This window comes from Mercenaria mercenaria, unplaced genomic scaffold, assembly GCF_021730395.1.
Source record: "Mercenaria mercenaria strain notata unplaced genomic scaffold, MADL_Memer_1 contig_2354, whole genome shotgun sequence".
NCBI lineage: Eukaryota > Metazoa > Mollusca > Bivalvia > Venerida > Veneridae > Mercenaria > Mercenaria mercenaria.
This window is the reverse complement of record NW_026460410.1, coordinates 9,558-20,501: the sequence shown is the minus strand read 5'-3', so window position 1 is coordinate 20,501 and position 10,944 is coordinate 9,558. Positions and strand designations below refer to the sequence as shown.

The 10,944-nt window shown below is 33.1% G+C and overlaps 1 protein-coding gene across 2 annotated transcripts; it reads right to left on the bottom strand.

The window, feature by feature from the left end:
* Window positions 1-1,405: 1,405 nt before the first annotated feature.
* LOC128552339 (uncharacterized) lies at window positions 1,406-10,204 on the bottom strand. 2 transcript variants are annotated; one of them, XR_008369047.1, is made up of 5 exons: window positions 9,887-10,204; window positions 8,196-9,348; window positions 6,671-6,761; window positions 6,075-6,115; window positions 1,406-4,982 (listed from the first exon to the last, which is right to left on the bottom strand). XR_008369047.1 is itself a non-coding variant. In XM_053533368.1 (4 exons), exons 1-3 carry the CDS (start codon window positions 10,180-10,182, stop codon window positions 6,681-6,683), a joined length of 1,530 nt encoding a protein of 509 aa, XP_053389343.1. In that variant the 5' UTR covers window positions 10,183-10,204; the 3' UTR covers window positions 1,406-4,982; window positions 6,671-6,680. The 2 variants fall into 2 exon arrangements, 1 of the variants encoding a protein (XP_053389343.1); XM_053533368.1 differs by lacking the exon at window positions 6,075-6,115.
* Between the last annotated feature and the right edge of the window lie 740 nt (window positions 10,205-10,944).

The following is a 10,944-nucleotide window of genomic DNA, read 5'->3' as shown; positions in this document are numbered from 1 at the left end:
CTCCATTGTTAGTCTGCGCTGCTGCAATGGGTAGGTTTGGCAGTGGCTGCCAGCATGTCAATTCGTGTGTCTGAAGAAGTTGGTGTTGGGTCCGGTTAAGTATTCTGAGGCATGGGAATTGCCATGTTGACTGCCATATGGCAAACAGCGTAAGACCATATCAATAATGTCACACGATGTAATTTGTCAAATAGACATTTGGGTTGCTAGTAGTCGCCACACCCGTTGCTAGCAACCATACTCAAATATGTACTTCTTTATATGTGTAAAGTGACAGTCAGGGTCAAGCCATCTAGCTGGCGACCCACGCTTAATAATGGAGCTGTGTCAATTTAAAAATCCAAACCTTTAAATAAATGATCAAATATAATTAATAAGAATAATAATAAATGTTCTGTAACCACGAATATATGTTGGATTATTGGTTTGAAAAATACAAGTACGTGTGTACTTATGTCGTCATGGTTAATGGGTCAAGGTCACTGTCCGTAAGTGTTGCATATTGTATGTAAATATAACAACACTTCCTGGTTGGTCGTACTGTTTCTGTTTCCCTGTCTGTCTGCCTCTCCAATAACAGCTTTTACAACATAAAAGGGATATCAAGCAAGTTTTCCAGATAAAACAAGTGTATTGATATCTATATTTTTTACAAAAGTTTTAACATATTCTCCCAATTTCCTTTGACTCAATAAATCCCCACATTTCAGAACAGATTCAAATAATGAATCAAACAAGGAACGTTTAAGTTTAGGCTTTGACTGATACATATGTGTATTTATTACAATTAACAAGCAGCTAATTTAAAAAAAGCCTTAATTTTCCTGGTTAAGTATAGTGGAAAATAATACCCAAATAATTACAATCATTCAAAATTTCAGATTTACGATGGTATGTTTAGGACATACACTTATTTTTTTAGATTAAATTATCTCCAGCACTCAAAATGATTTGTCGTACGCTGGAGATAAAATGTGGTGCGATCAAATCGCTTGCTCAAAACAAGATCTAATTCACTGGAGTGTTAGTAAAAAGGTTCCATAAAGAATAATTTGATGCATTTTTACTGTCTAGATATAGCGAAAATAAGCGACGATCAGGGCGACCATGCCTTTTAAAATATCAACACGCCATTAACAGGTTTGGTAGAGGGACTCGCAAATACAAAATGTGTGTAACTATTTTAACATCGAACCAGCAATTTCAAACAAAGTTATGCGGCAGAATGTCTCTTGAATTCCTTTGTACCAAATTGTCGTCTCAACCATGGACGTGCTTATTTTTTCTGCATGTATATAGTAGACACTTAAAAATCTTCTTCTGTAAGTAAGAATAAATTAATAAACGCAATTGTTAGTTAGAAGAAATTTGTGAATGCCATGTTGATATATTTGTAAGCAATATCGCCTGAACACTGCTTATTTTCTCTATATTTCTTGGCAAAACAATATGTAACGGGAACATTTGATTAAGACTGTTAACACATTTTGATTTGTACAAAATCATGTCCGTTAGCGGAATTCGTTTCATAGCTACTATAAACTTAGGAGCTCAGGTGATCGATCTAGGACCATCATAATCTTCTGAGAAAATGTGACTGTGAAGACAGTTATAACCTTTGAGAAAATATGACTTTGAAGACAAAGTACCAATTGTTTGATACCTATTTGACGAGCTGCACGTTCCGGTGACTGAAATGGTCAAGCATATTTTCCTGTTGATTACCATGGTTATCTATCTAGGGGTAGGTTAAACATGTACAATGGTGTTTTATTTCCGACCTGGTGCTAGTGGATATACTACCTAGTTTATACTTGCTCTATTATAGATCAAGACAGTTAGTTCATCCACTGTGTACTCGTATACAAAGTGGACGCTGTGCTAGAAACACCAGTTCAAGAAACGAGAGAACATACTTATATTCACACGGTATCAGAAATGAGATAGAAGGTGAGTACTGCTTTATTTGTATATACTTTTCCTTTGAACATTTAAGACAGAAATATGTTGAACACTGATATAAAAAGTCATCTATGCCTAACATTTATATGAGTGACTGAATACTACTAATAAACAATATTTGTGTAAGATAGCATTGTTGATTAAAGAAACATTTACTGTAAGAAATTTTATTCAAAATTTATAATACTTCAAGTTTTTTTCGTCATCCACAAGATATTTTCGTTTAATTAATATATGTTTATGTTTAGCTCATCATGTGTCACATTTCAGTAGTATATCATCGTGACTACGTTGTTATTCACATAATTTTGTATTTATATGACATTTCGGAAGTAGATATTTGTTTTTGTCTGTTCAAAGTCAATGCAAAATTATCGGTAATGTCATGTTTGTAATAATAGGAAATAAAAAAATCGCTTAAAAACCTTCAGTACATGCTTTTGGTTGTGTTGTTGATACATTGTATCTGGGCCCCGGTAATGGATATTTAAAACATGTTTGCCATTTCCAAGAACAACCGAATGGTAATAAAAATGTACCGGAATCGTAAAGTCATCACATATGAAAACAATACATTTAGTCGTCGTGTCGCGTTTTTTATGCTAGAATAGCAACAATACACGTTGTTTTATGTATTCTAGCATAGAACTGCTGTTCTTGTCACTTTTCGGGTTGTTTAACAAGAGAGAAAACGTGTGTTAACAGAGAGATTCTCGCGCTCATGTGCTGTTATAACACCTTTTTATATAAACACGTTCCGTGGCAAAGCGTAAACGTATTACGGCCCCAAAACGGATAATTCAAATGGAAATGACGTCAACGTGAAAAAACAACTCTGATATTCCCGCGTATTTCATGGAAATTTAATGACGTTGTGGGAGAATGTATTCATTTATTAGTTTTATTTTCGCGTTTAATGTTAGAATAACGTTAGCGCACGTTCCTTTCGTGTTATAACATCTTCAGAATCAGTCGGGATACGTTGGTACCCTCGCCCTACAGACTCGGACACCAACAATCCCTCGGGGTTCTGCAGACGTTATAACACGAAAAGCATGCGTTATCCCTACATTAACGTCTGAAGAAGCCCTTGGGATATGTTTGCGAACTCGACCTTCGGTCTTGGTCACAAATATTCCCGCGGGCTTCTGCAGACTTTGACAAAAAAAAAACGTGTATTATCGTACGTTTGTTGTTTGTTTAAACTAAATTAAGAAAAAATGTATCGTTGCCACGATAAATCATAATCTTGTTATAAAACGACGCTTAATTTATGAGTAAGTAATTTTTCACGATCCTCGCAATTGCTTACGTTTCAGTTTTTATTTTTACATCACTTAAAAAAGAAAAACGAATTTAAAAAGGGCATATAATTATCAAAGGTGGACCTTTACAAGTAAGCGGCTGTACAAATATATAAATTTTGAATATGAATTCACAAACAAAAAATTGGTATCTTATACCAAACAGAACATGGGTATTCAAGGTACATGCATATATAAAAGTAGACTTTTTTCTAAACTCTGCAATCTCTCTACAAAAGAAACAATTCTCTGACTATTACTGATCAATCAATCAAGTGTATATATGTGCTATAAAGAATAAGAATGGTGATCAAGGAAGTATTAAAGCTAAAAAAGGGATGTAATAAAATATTTTACATGGACATAATATTTAGTATTTCTTATACCGGAGGCTGGGCATTCAATGTCTTATAAATGATAAAAAAATCTTATCAAACAAATTCAGTGAACTTATATCCTCCGCCGAACAAAATGTATTGTGAATGAGGGGACTATATTATGGAGAGACATTTAATTTCAAAATATATACATGTTATGTACAAATGACCATGAAATGATTTGTTGGTTCATATTTTTACAAAATGAATGGAAAAAGCTCTGCCGTATAGTGATCTATATTTGTGTTAAGTTTCATGAAGATCCTTCAAAAGATTACTTTGATTTGTGGGAGTTAGGAAGCTTAGAACACCTCTGCAGTTGCTATAGAGATTTTGATGAAAGATGCGAGTGAACCACCACCCTATTGTGATCTATATTTGTGTTAAATATCATGAATATCCATCATTGGATTACTTTGTTATGTCGAAATTTATTAATTGAAAAAACTAAAGGGCAATGACTCTGGTTAATGCACCACCGCCATATAGTGATCAACGTTTTTGCAATGTTTCATGAAGATCCATCGACATGTTACTTAGGTACGGTGGAAATTCCCTATCTTTTACAAAATCAAGGATATAATCTCTGCTTTTACTTGGTCATGAGGAATAATACTATATGTGAGCAAAGGTCATGTGCCAATCAGTCATTATGTGAGGTTTGGTGATTCTAATTAAAACACTTTTTGAATTATAAGCAATTTCATTTTTTTAACGAATCAAGGGGAAGTACTCTGCTTTTACTTGATCAAGGGGGATAATACTGCATGTTAGCAAAGCTTATGTGCCAGTTATTACGTGAGTTCTAGCTGAAACACAGTTTAATTATAAGCATTTCATTTTTAACCAAACCAAGGAGAAAACCTCTCCTTTTACTGGCTCAATGGGATGATAAATTATTTGAGAAAAGGTCATGTACTAATCAATAAGTATGTGAGGTTTCGTGGTTCTAGCTGTAACACGTTTGGAATTATATGCATTTTCATTTTTTTTAAATCAAGGAGAAAAACTGCTTCCACTGGGTTAAGGGGAAAATACTACATGTGCGCAAAGTTTATGTGCTTATTAATAACTTTGTGATGTTTGGTAATTCAAGCTTTAATAACTTTTGAATCATTAGCATTTTCAATTTCGGACGTACGAACAGCCAGACGGATAACGCCAAAACAATATCCTTCCGCCTTCGGCGGGTTATAATAATGATGCGTATACAAAATCACAAAGAGCCCATAGTGGTGGATAAGCTGTAAGCTGTTGAGCATGAAGGTCTGAGGTCCCATTCCTGATTTGTTCATTCAGAAAATGCTTGCTCTTTTGTAAGTGTTCTTTAGAAGACAGACTGAAATGAAACAATTACATGAAACGTGTATGTTTTTCATCTCATCGTCTTTGTATATCGAAACTGGTAAGCGGAAACAGTCTGTAAGTACACCTATAACTGAACGTAAAGTAATGTTTGTAACTTGATAGGGAATGAGTATCATTTTGTAATACAATATAATATATTTCTTGTGGAATATGTTCGCCCGTTTGTACTACTAGGTGTTTTGCCGTAACTGGTATGGTGTATTGTGGTGGTGATAGGTTCGTTTAAATTCTCTCTACCTATAAAACTTGTGCGGACTTGCATCTTCGCGGCATGAATTGCTCAGAACTCAATTATGTCCCTTAATGTATCTCTATAAATTTATTGTATCCTCATGATCCAGGTATGTTTTCAGTTAAGAATACTAAAATGTCCGCTGAATGTTAAGACGTGATAACAGAGGTTTCAGTATATGTGCAAATGTTGAACTAGTACCAATGCACAGGATAATTCGGGCATGTAAATAAAGCAGCATCTAAACTAATCTTATTTGGTTAGCGGAATTGTTTGTACTGCTAGGCGCGTTGCAGTAACTCGTCTGGTGTATTGTGGTGGTGATATATATTTGATATACCGGTTACTATATAATTAGAATAAACAGCTCGGTGAAAACAAGATGTAAGAAACCGCTTTTATTTTAGAAATGCATTCATGATACAATTGTTTATCATTTATAGTTGTCACTATTTTCACTATATTGTATTTAATTTTATAACATTATTTGAGTCAGTTTATTTACAAAAATGTTGGCACAAATTGTTTTCCCGATATCGGCGAAGGCTTCCACAGGTTATTTATAGAAAAACCGATATAGATACCTTAAGATAGCTTTCATCCTTGCGAAAGTTTGAAACATAAAAGAACTGTATTACTTTAAATCTCCTCAATATTTAGATTGCAACATACATAAATTATATGAGTATAGATCTTCACCAGTAAAAATTGATATGCAAAATAGGCGTAGGAAGATATAAATAATGTGCATACCATTGGCAAATTTAAATACAAGGACAACCAGATATTTTATGGATATCAAGATATATGATAAGAGTAACAACTGCTTACTTTTTTTGGCCAATACCTTGCACGTTACCTGAAGGGCATTTCTGAAAAATGGCAAACGTTCAGACAATTAAATTTTTAAACAATTATATCTGTTTTTTTTTATATAATAACAAATCACAAAACGCACAATAACAAAACTGTTTTGTTAAAGCTAGAAAGAAAATTTAGCTTTCTGAAGATTTATTTTGAGAAAAGCATGTTTCTACACACACCTTTGTTGCAATTTGATATAAAAAAAAATACTTGCACATACGTTTGGTTACTAAATGCGAAAAGTTTCATGATTTACCATAAAATGTGAGCATGTTATTAATTATTTATAAATTTGTATTTTGCAGCTTTTTGAAAATGGGTCGAGCTATAATAAACAAATAAAAATATTTGATTACATAATACGAATTTGCTTGAATTTTGACGTTATTGACATTAGATTATTAAAACTATGTGTAAAATTTCAAAAAGTTTAAATTAAGAAATCAGAAAGATATTGACAAAACACTGTAAATATTGCGTTAGATGATTGATAAGGAAAACATCGACTTCAGAATGTTGTGATGTTTTCGTCTCTTAAACAATAGAGTATTAACTAGACTTACGTCATAATGTTTACTTCCACACTGTACCACATTCACTACAAAAACCCTGTTTGGTTTTATAGCCACCACAATTCCAACAGCAATCTCTACTCTAAGAAAAAAGATAATATGATTACGCTTTTAGCAAAAGGGCTCCTTCTACAAAAATGTATGTTAAAAAAAACGAGCAAAAGTTAGGTTAGAATATCAAAACAGGTTTGAGAGCTGAGCGCTTTTATAACAATGTTCCTAAATTGAAAAAAAGGAAATAATATTATCTTATTATGAAGGTAGTGTAATTTAGACCAAGAATATATTTCATTAAATCAAATTTATCATTAACGTGTTTTTTTTTAATGCCAAAAGAAATACATTAATGCTATTTGTATTGAAAACAGAAACATGTTTATATAGCAAAACCCCATTTTGCCTAAATAATTATTTTGCATGAACATGTGTGTACATATACGCCACAACATGTAACAAGAAATTGTTGACGGACGGACGCACGGACTGACGCACGGACACATGACGGACGACCGACGAAGGGTGATCACAAAAGCTCACCTTGTCACTATGTGACAGGTGAGCTAAAATGAAACGTTTGGGCAAGGGAAAGGATGGCTGGGGAACGACTGTTGGTAGCCAAAATTCTGTGATAAAAGTAGGTAGGTAAAGTTACATGATAAATGTAAACATATTCTTTTCCATAAAGTAAAATGTGTTCCTTCATCGTTATAAGCATACACATATGCTTTCATATTACATCGTTTTAATAAGATTTTGTCTTCAATTTGTCTGTCAGTATGTACGGAGTACAGAAATACACAATAATTGTTTAAGGTCTAGTTGATGAGAATAGATAAATTTTAAATTCTACGTAAACAAAACGAAAAATTGAGATGACTAATGAGACAATATAACCTAATCATATTGTAACTGAGTAAAGTACAGGATGTTTCAAAATTACTTATACAAGATTTATTTAAGAATCTAAGCCTTAGATACACACTATATTTTATCAAAATTTAGTAAATGTCAAATTTAATGTTTTTTATGTGATGCATAAACATGAGAGTATCCAAAGAAAACATCAGATTGAAAGTCAAGAGTATTTTTTCTAATATCTGCAACTGGTAAAAGTAGAAAGAATTTAAAACATTTTACAAAATTTCCCTCCCACGAGGAAACGTTTTTCATTAAACTGATACCAAAAATAAGCATTTCCGATGAATGTAAGTGATAGTTTAATTAGGAGAAACACAAGATTATTCAAATAATGAAGATCCATCAAGTGGTTCATGAGAAGAGGTTGGTACCTTTGAACAACAATGTTTACTTAGGATAACGGACGATGGACGACGGACATCCACTTTCGGTTCAGGTGAGCTATAAAGAAAATTCATGTTCAAATCTTTACCAGTTTCAAGAGCTTTTGTATTTGACACCATGATAATCAACTTGTCTCTCTTTAGGGCTTATGTTAACAGTTCAACATGTTTAAGAATGACATGCCTATTTTATGAAACTATTTTATTTCACTTACTTGACTGTTAGACCAGTATTTGTCACATTTTATCTCGCCTTTATTAACGCTTTTACCAGTGTATTGCTCAATACGTTCTGGTACCTTTTCTTTGACATTGCCTTTACCGGGTTTGACTTTAGGTGAATATCTTGACTTACTATGAGATTGTTTCAATGTGTCGCAATATGTACCAGCATACCCTTTGTCCATTTGTAACATCGATTTATCATACTGCCTTTCATTACAAATTTTAGTTTTTTCCTCTGGTGCTTCAACACATTTTTCTATAACTGGATAGTTTACAGTTTGTACACATTCCATTCCACGAGGTACATATGTTTGCCCTTTATATTCAAAAAATAGCTCTGGCTCTTCGTATGCTTTAATGGTTTCCGCTTCTAGTTCATATTGTTCTTCCCATTTTTCAACTTTTGGCAAGGGTTCTGATTCTAGCTGTATAACGTTTTCAAAGACTGCTGATTCGTGACTCTCATATTTTTCACTTGTTAATGTTCCTTGCACTAGCGTGTTTTCTTCTTCATATAATATTGATGTTAGATCTTGATATTCTTCACTTGATACTGATGCTTGCACTAGACATTCTTTACTTGATACTGCTTCTTGTCTCATTTGTTCATCTTCGAGATACGCAATTTGTTTTACATTGCGAACGTACTCTTCAACTTTATTATCAAACACTGGTTTGAAGTTGTCCTTGTCAGTAGTAATATTGATTTCTGATAACGTTTTTGTAATTTCTTCGACAAGAGATTCCCCTCTTTTAAGACTGATGTAAATTAGAACTTCCTTACCGGCAGTCGATGTTGTAAGCTGGTGCTTAAGATCCTGTAGCTCTTTTCCGAAGTTTTTCAGTTCTTTTGTCATTTCCTCGGAGTATTTTGAATTTCTATCGACTCTTTCATTCATCTCATCTAATGCATTTTTCATTAACACGTCAAACATTTTGTTCAATCTACTTCTATACCCCTCCAATTCCTTTATGTATTCTTCCTTTGAGTTTTCATTAACTTCGGTCTTATGTCTAATTTTATCAGCGTATGACTCTATCTTGTCCAACTTTTCTTGTGTATGCTGAATCATTGTTTTTATTTCATCATTTAAACAAATGTTCTTCGCTGATTCTAATACATATTCCATGTTGGCACATGCTCTGCAAAAAGAAAATTATCGATTTAGTGATTTTTCGATTACAGCAGGAAGACGCTGCCATATAAAAAAGTCCTCATGTTTTATAATACTAATTTTCCTAGTCCAAATATTAACAATGTATTATTCTTCTGATATTCATGCATTCATCAAGACTGTTTGTAATAAATATAACAACATAAAAAGTGGCAAATATATGTATAAAATTGTTAAGTTTGAACTGTGGCTAGAGTGTTCAGATATGTTACATCTTAATATTTTTTAACAGTGCATTGATTTATAAACGTATACAGTGCAACCTCTGTATAGCAACACTCTTTCGAAGATACAAATATTGATTGTTATGTAGAGGTTGTTGTTCTATAAAAGGTAAATTTGCTAGTATGTTTCAGCTTAAGGAAATTTTGATGATGTTGTTATAGAGAGGGTTAGCTTAAAAGAGTGCTGTTTTGGAGAGATTGTACTGTACATTTAGTGAACATGAACACGCAGATTGTATCGTTTGTTGTAGAAGACATAAACAACTGAAAAGATATTATTACCTGTGCTTTAACGAAACACATACATGACAACACAGCAACTTATGTTCTCCACAGAAGAATTCCAGATTTTTGTCATGTGTAGTACATTTGTATTGAAGATTTGACCAGACTGCAATATCATCATGTTTCAGGACAATATGTTTTGCAAGATAAGGCACTCTCGGGTGCAGCTCGAAGCAGTCCTCACAGTAATATGCCTCACAGTCTGTGCAGTAATACTGGGATTCTATCTTCTTATCCTTCGTCTTACACGGAGTACAATGTTTACTGTCTTCCACAATAATGTTCAAAGCCATCCTGAGTAAAATGAAACGCAAATGTTATAATAATAAAATATGCGAATGCCACTTTGGGTAAATGGCTTATAAGTCGAACATTTTTTTATTTATTTTTATTTTTGTAATTTTGTAATTAAATATAGAACAAAAAGTAGAATCTTCAAAAAAAAAAAGAACAAAAGAAAGAACAAAAGCAACAATGAAATAATATCTAAAAGGTATAAAAATATTTAGATCGTAACAAACTCATTCCTGCTGATTAATTCCCTTTATCAATAGGATTGCTTTTTAATTGAGTTATGAATCACTTCATAAATCTCTCATATACGTAAATATGCGTACTTTTTAATTTTTGACGACATCACATGTTGTTTTCATTTAAAGTTTAGCTTGTATTTTACATAGGAAGTCTACGTTAAACTGAAAGGGTCGCCAACCCATGCGGCTATTAGATACCGTACACACACAGACAAAGTGTCCCGATTTAGGTAACATTTTGCCTATGTTTTCCTTTTAACTTGACTGATTTTCATTAGATAAAGTGCATAAAAGACAAAATATGAGTACTTTTCTCCAAACAAAGCGTATGCCAATAGCTCCCAGAGCTTTTTTTCAAACATTCCGCCCCGCTCCTTTTACGGGGAAAACTGTGAAGATAACGCTTTCAAACTCTAAAAGGGCTATTCTGGATTAGCAATACAAGTAAGTGCTTCAAGACAAAAAGTAGATGGCTCCCGTCCCTATGTTTAATCTTATTTACATGTATCAGTGTTCTTCATT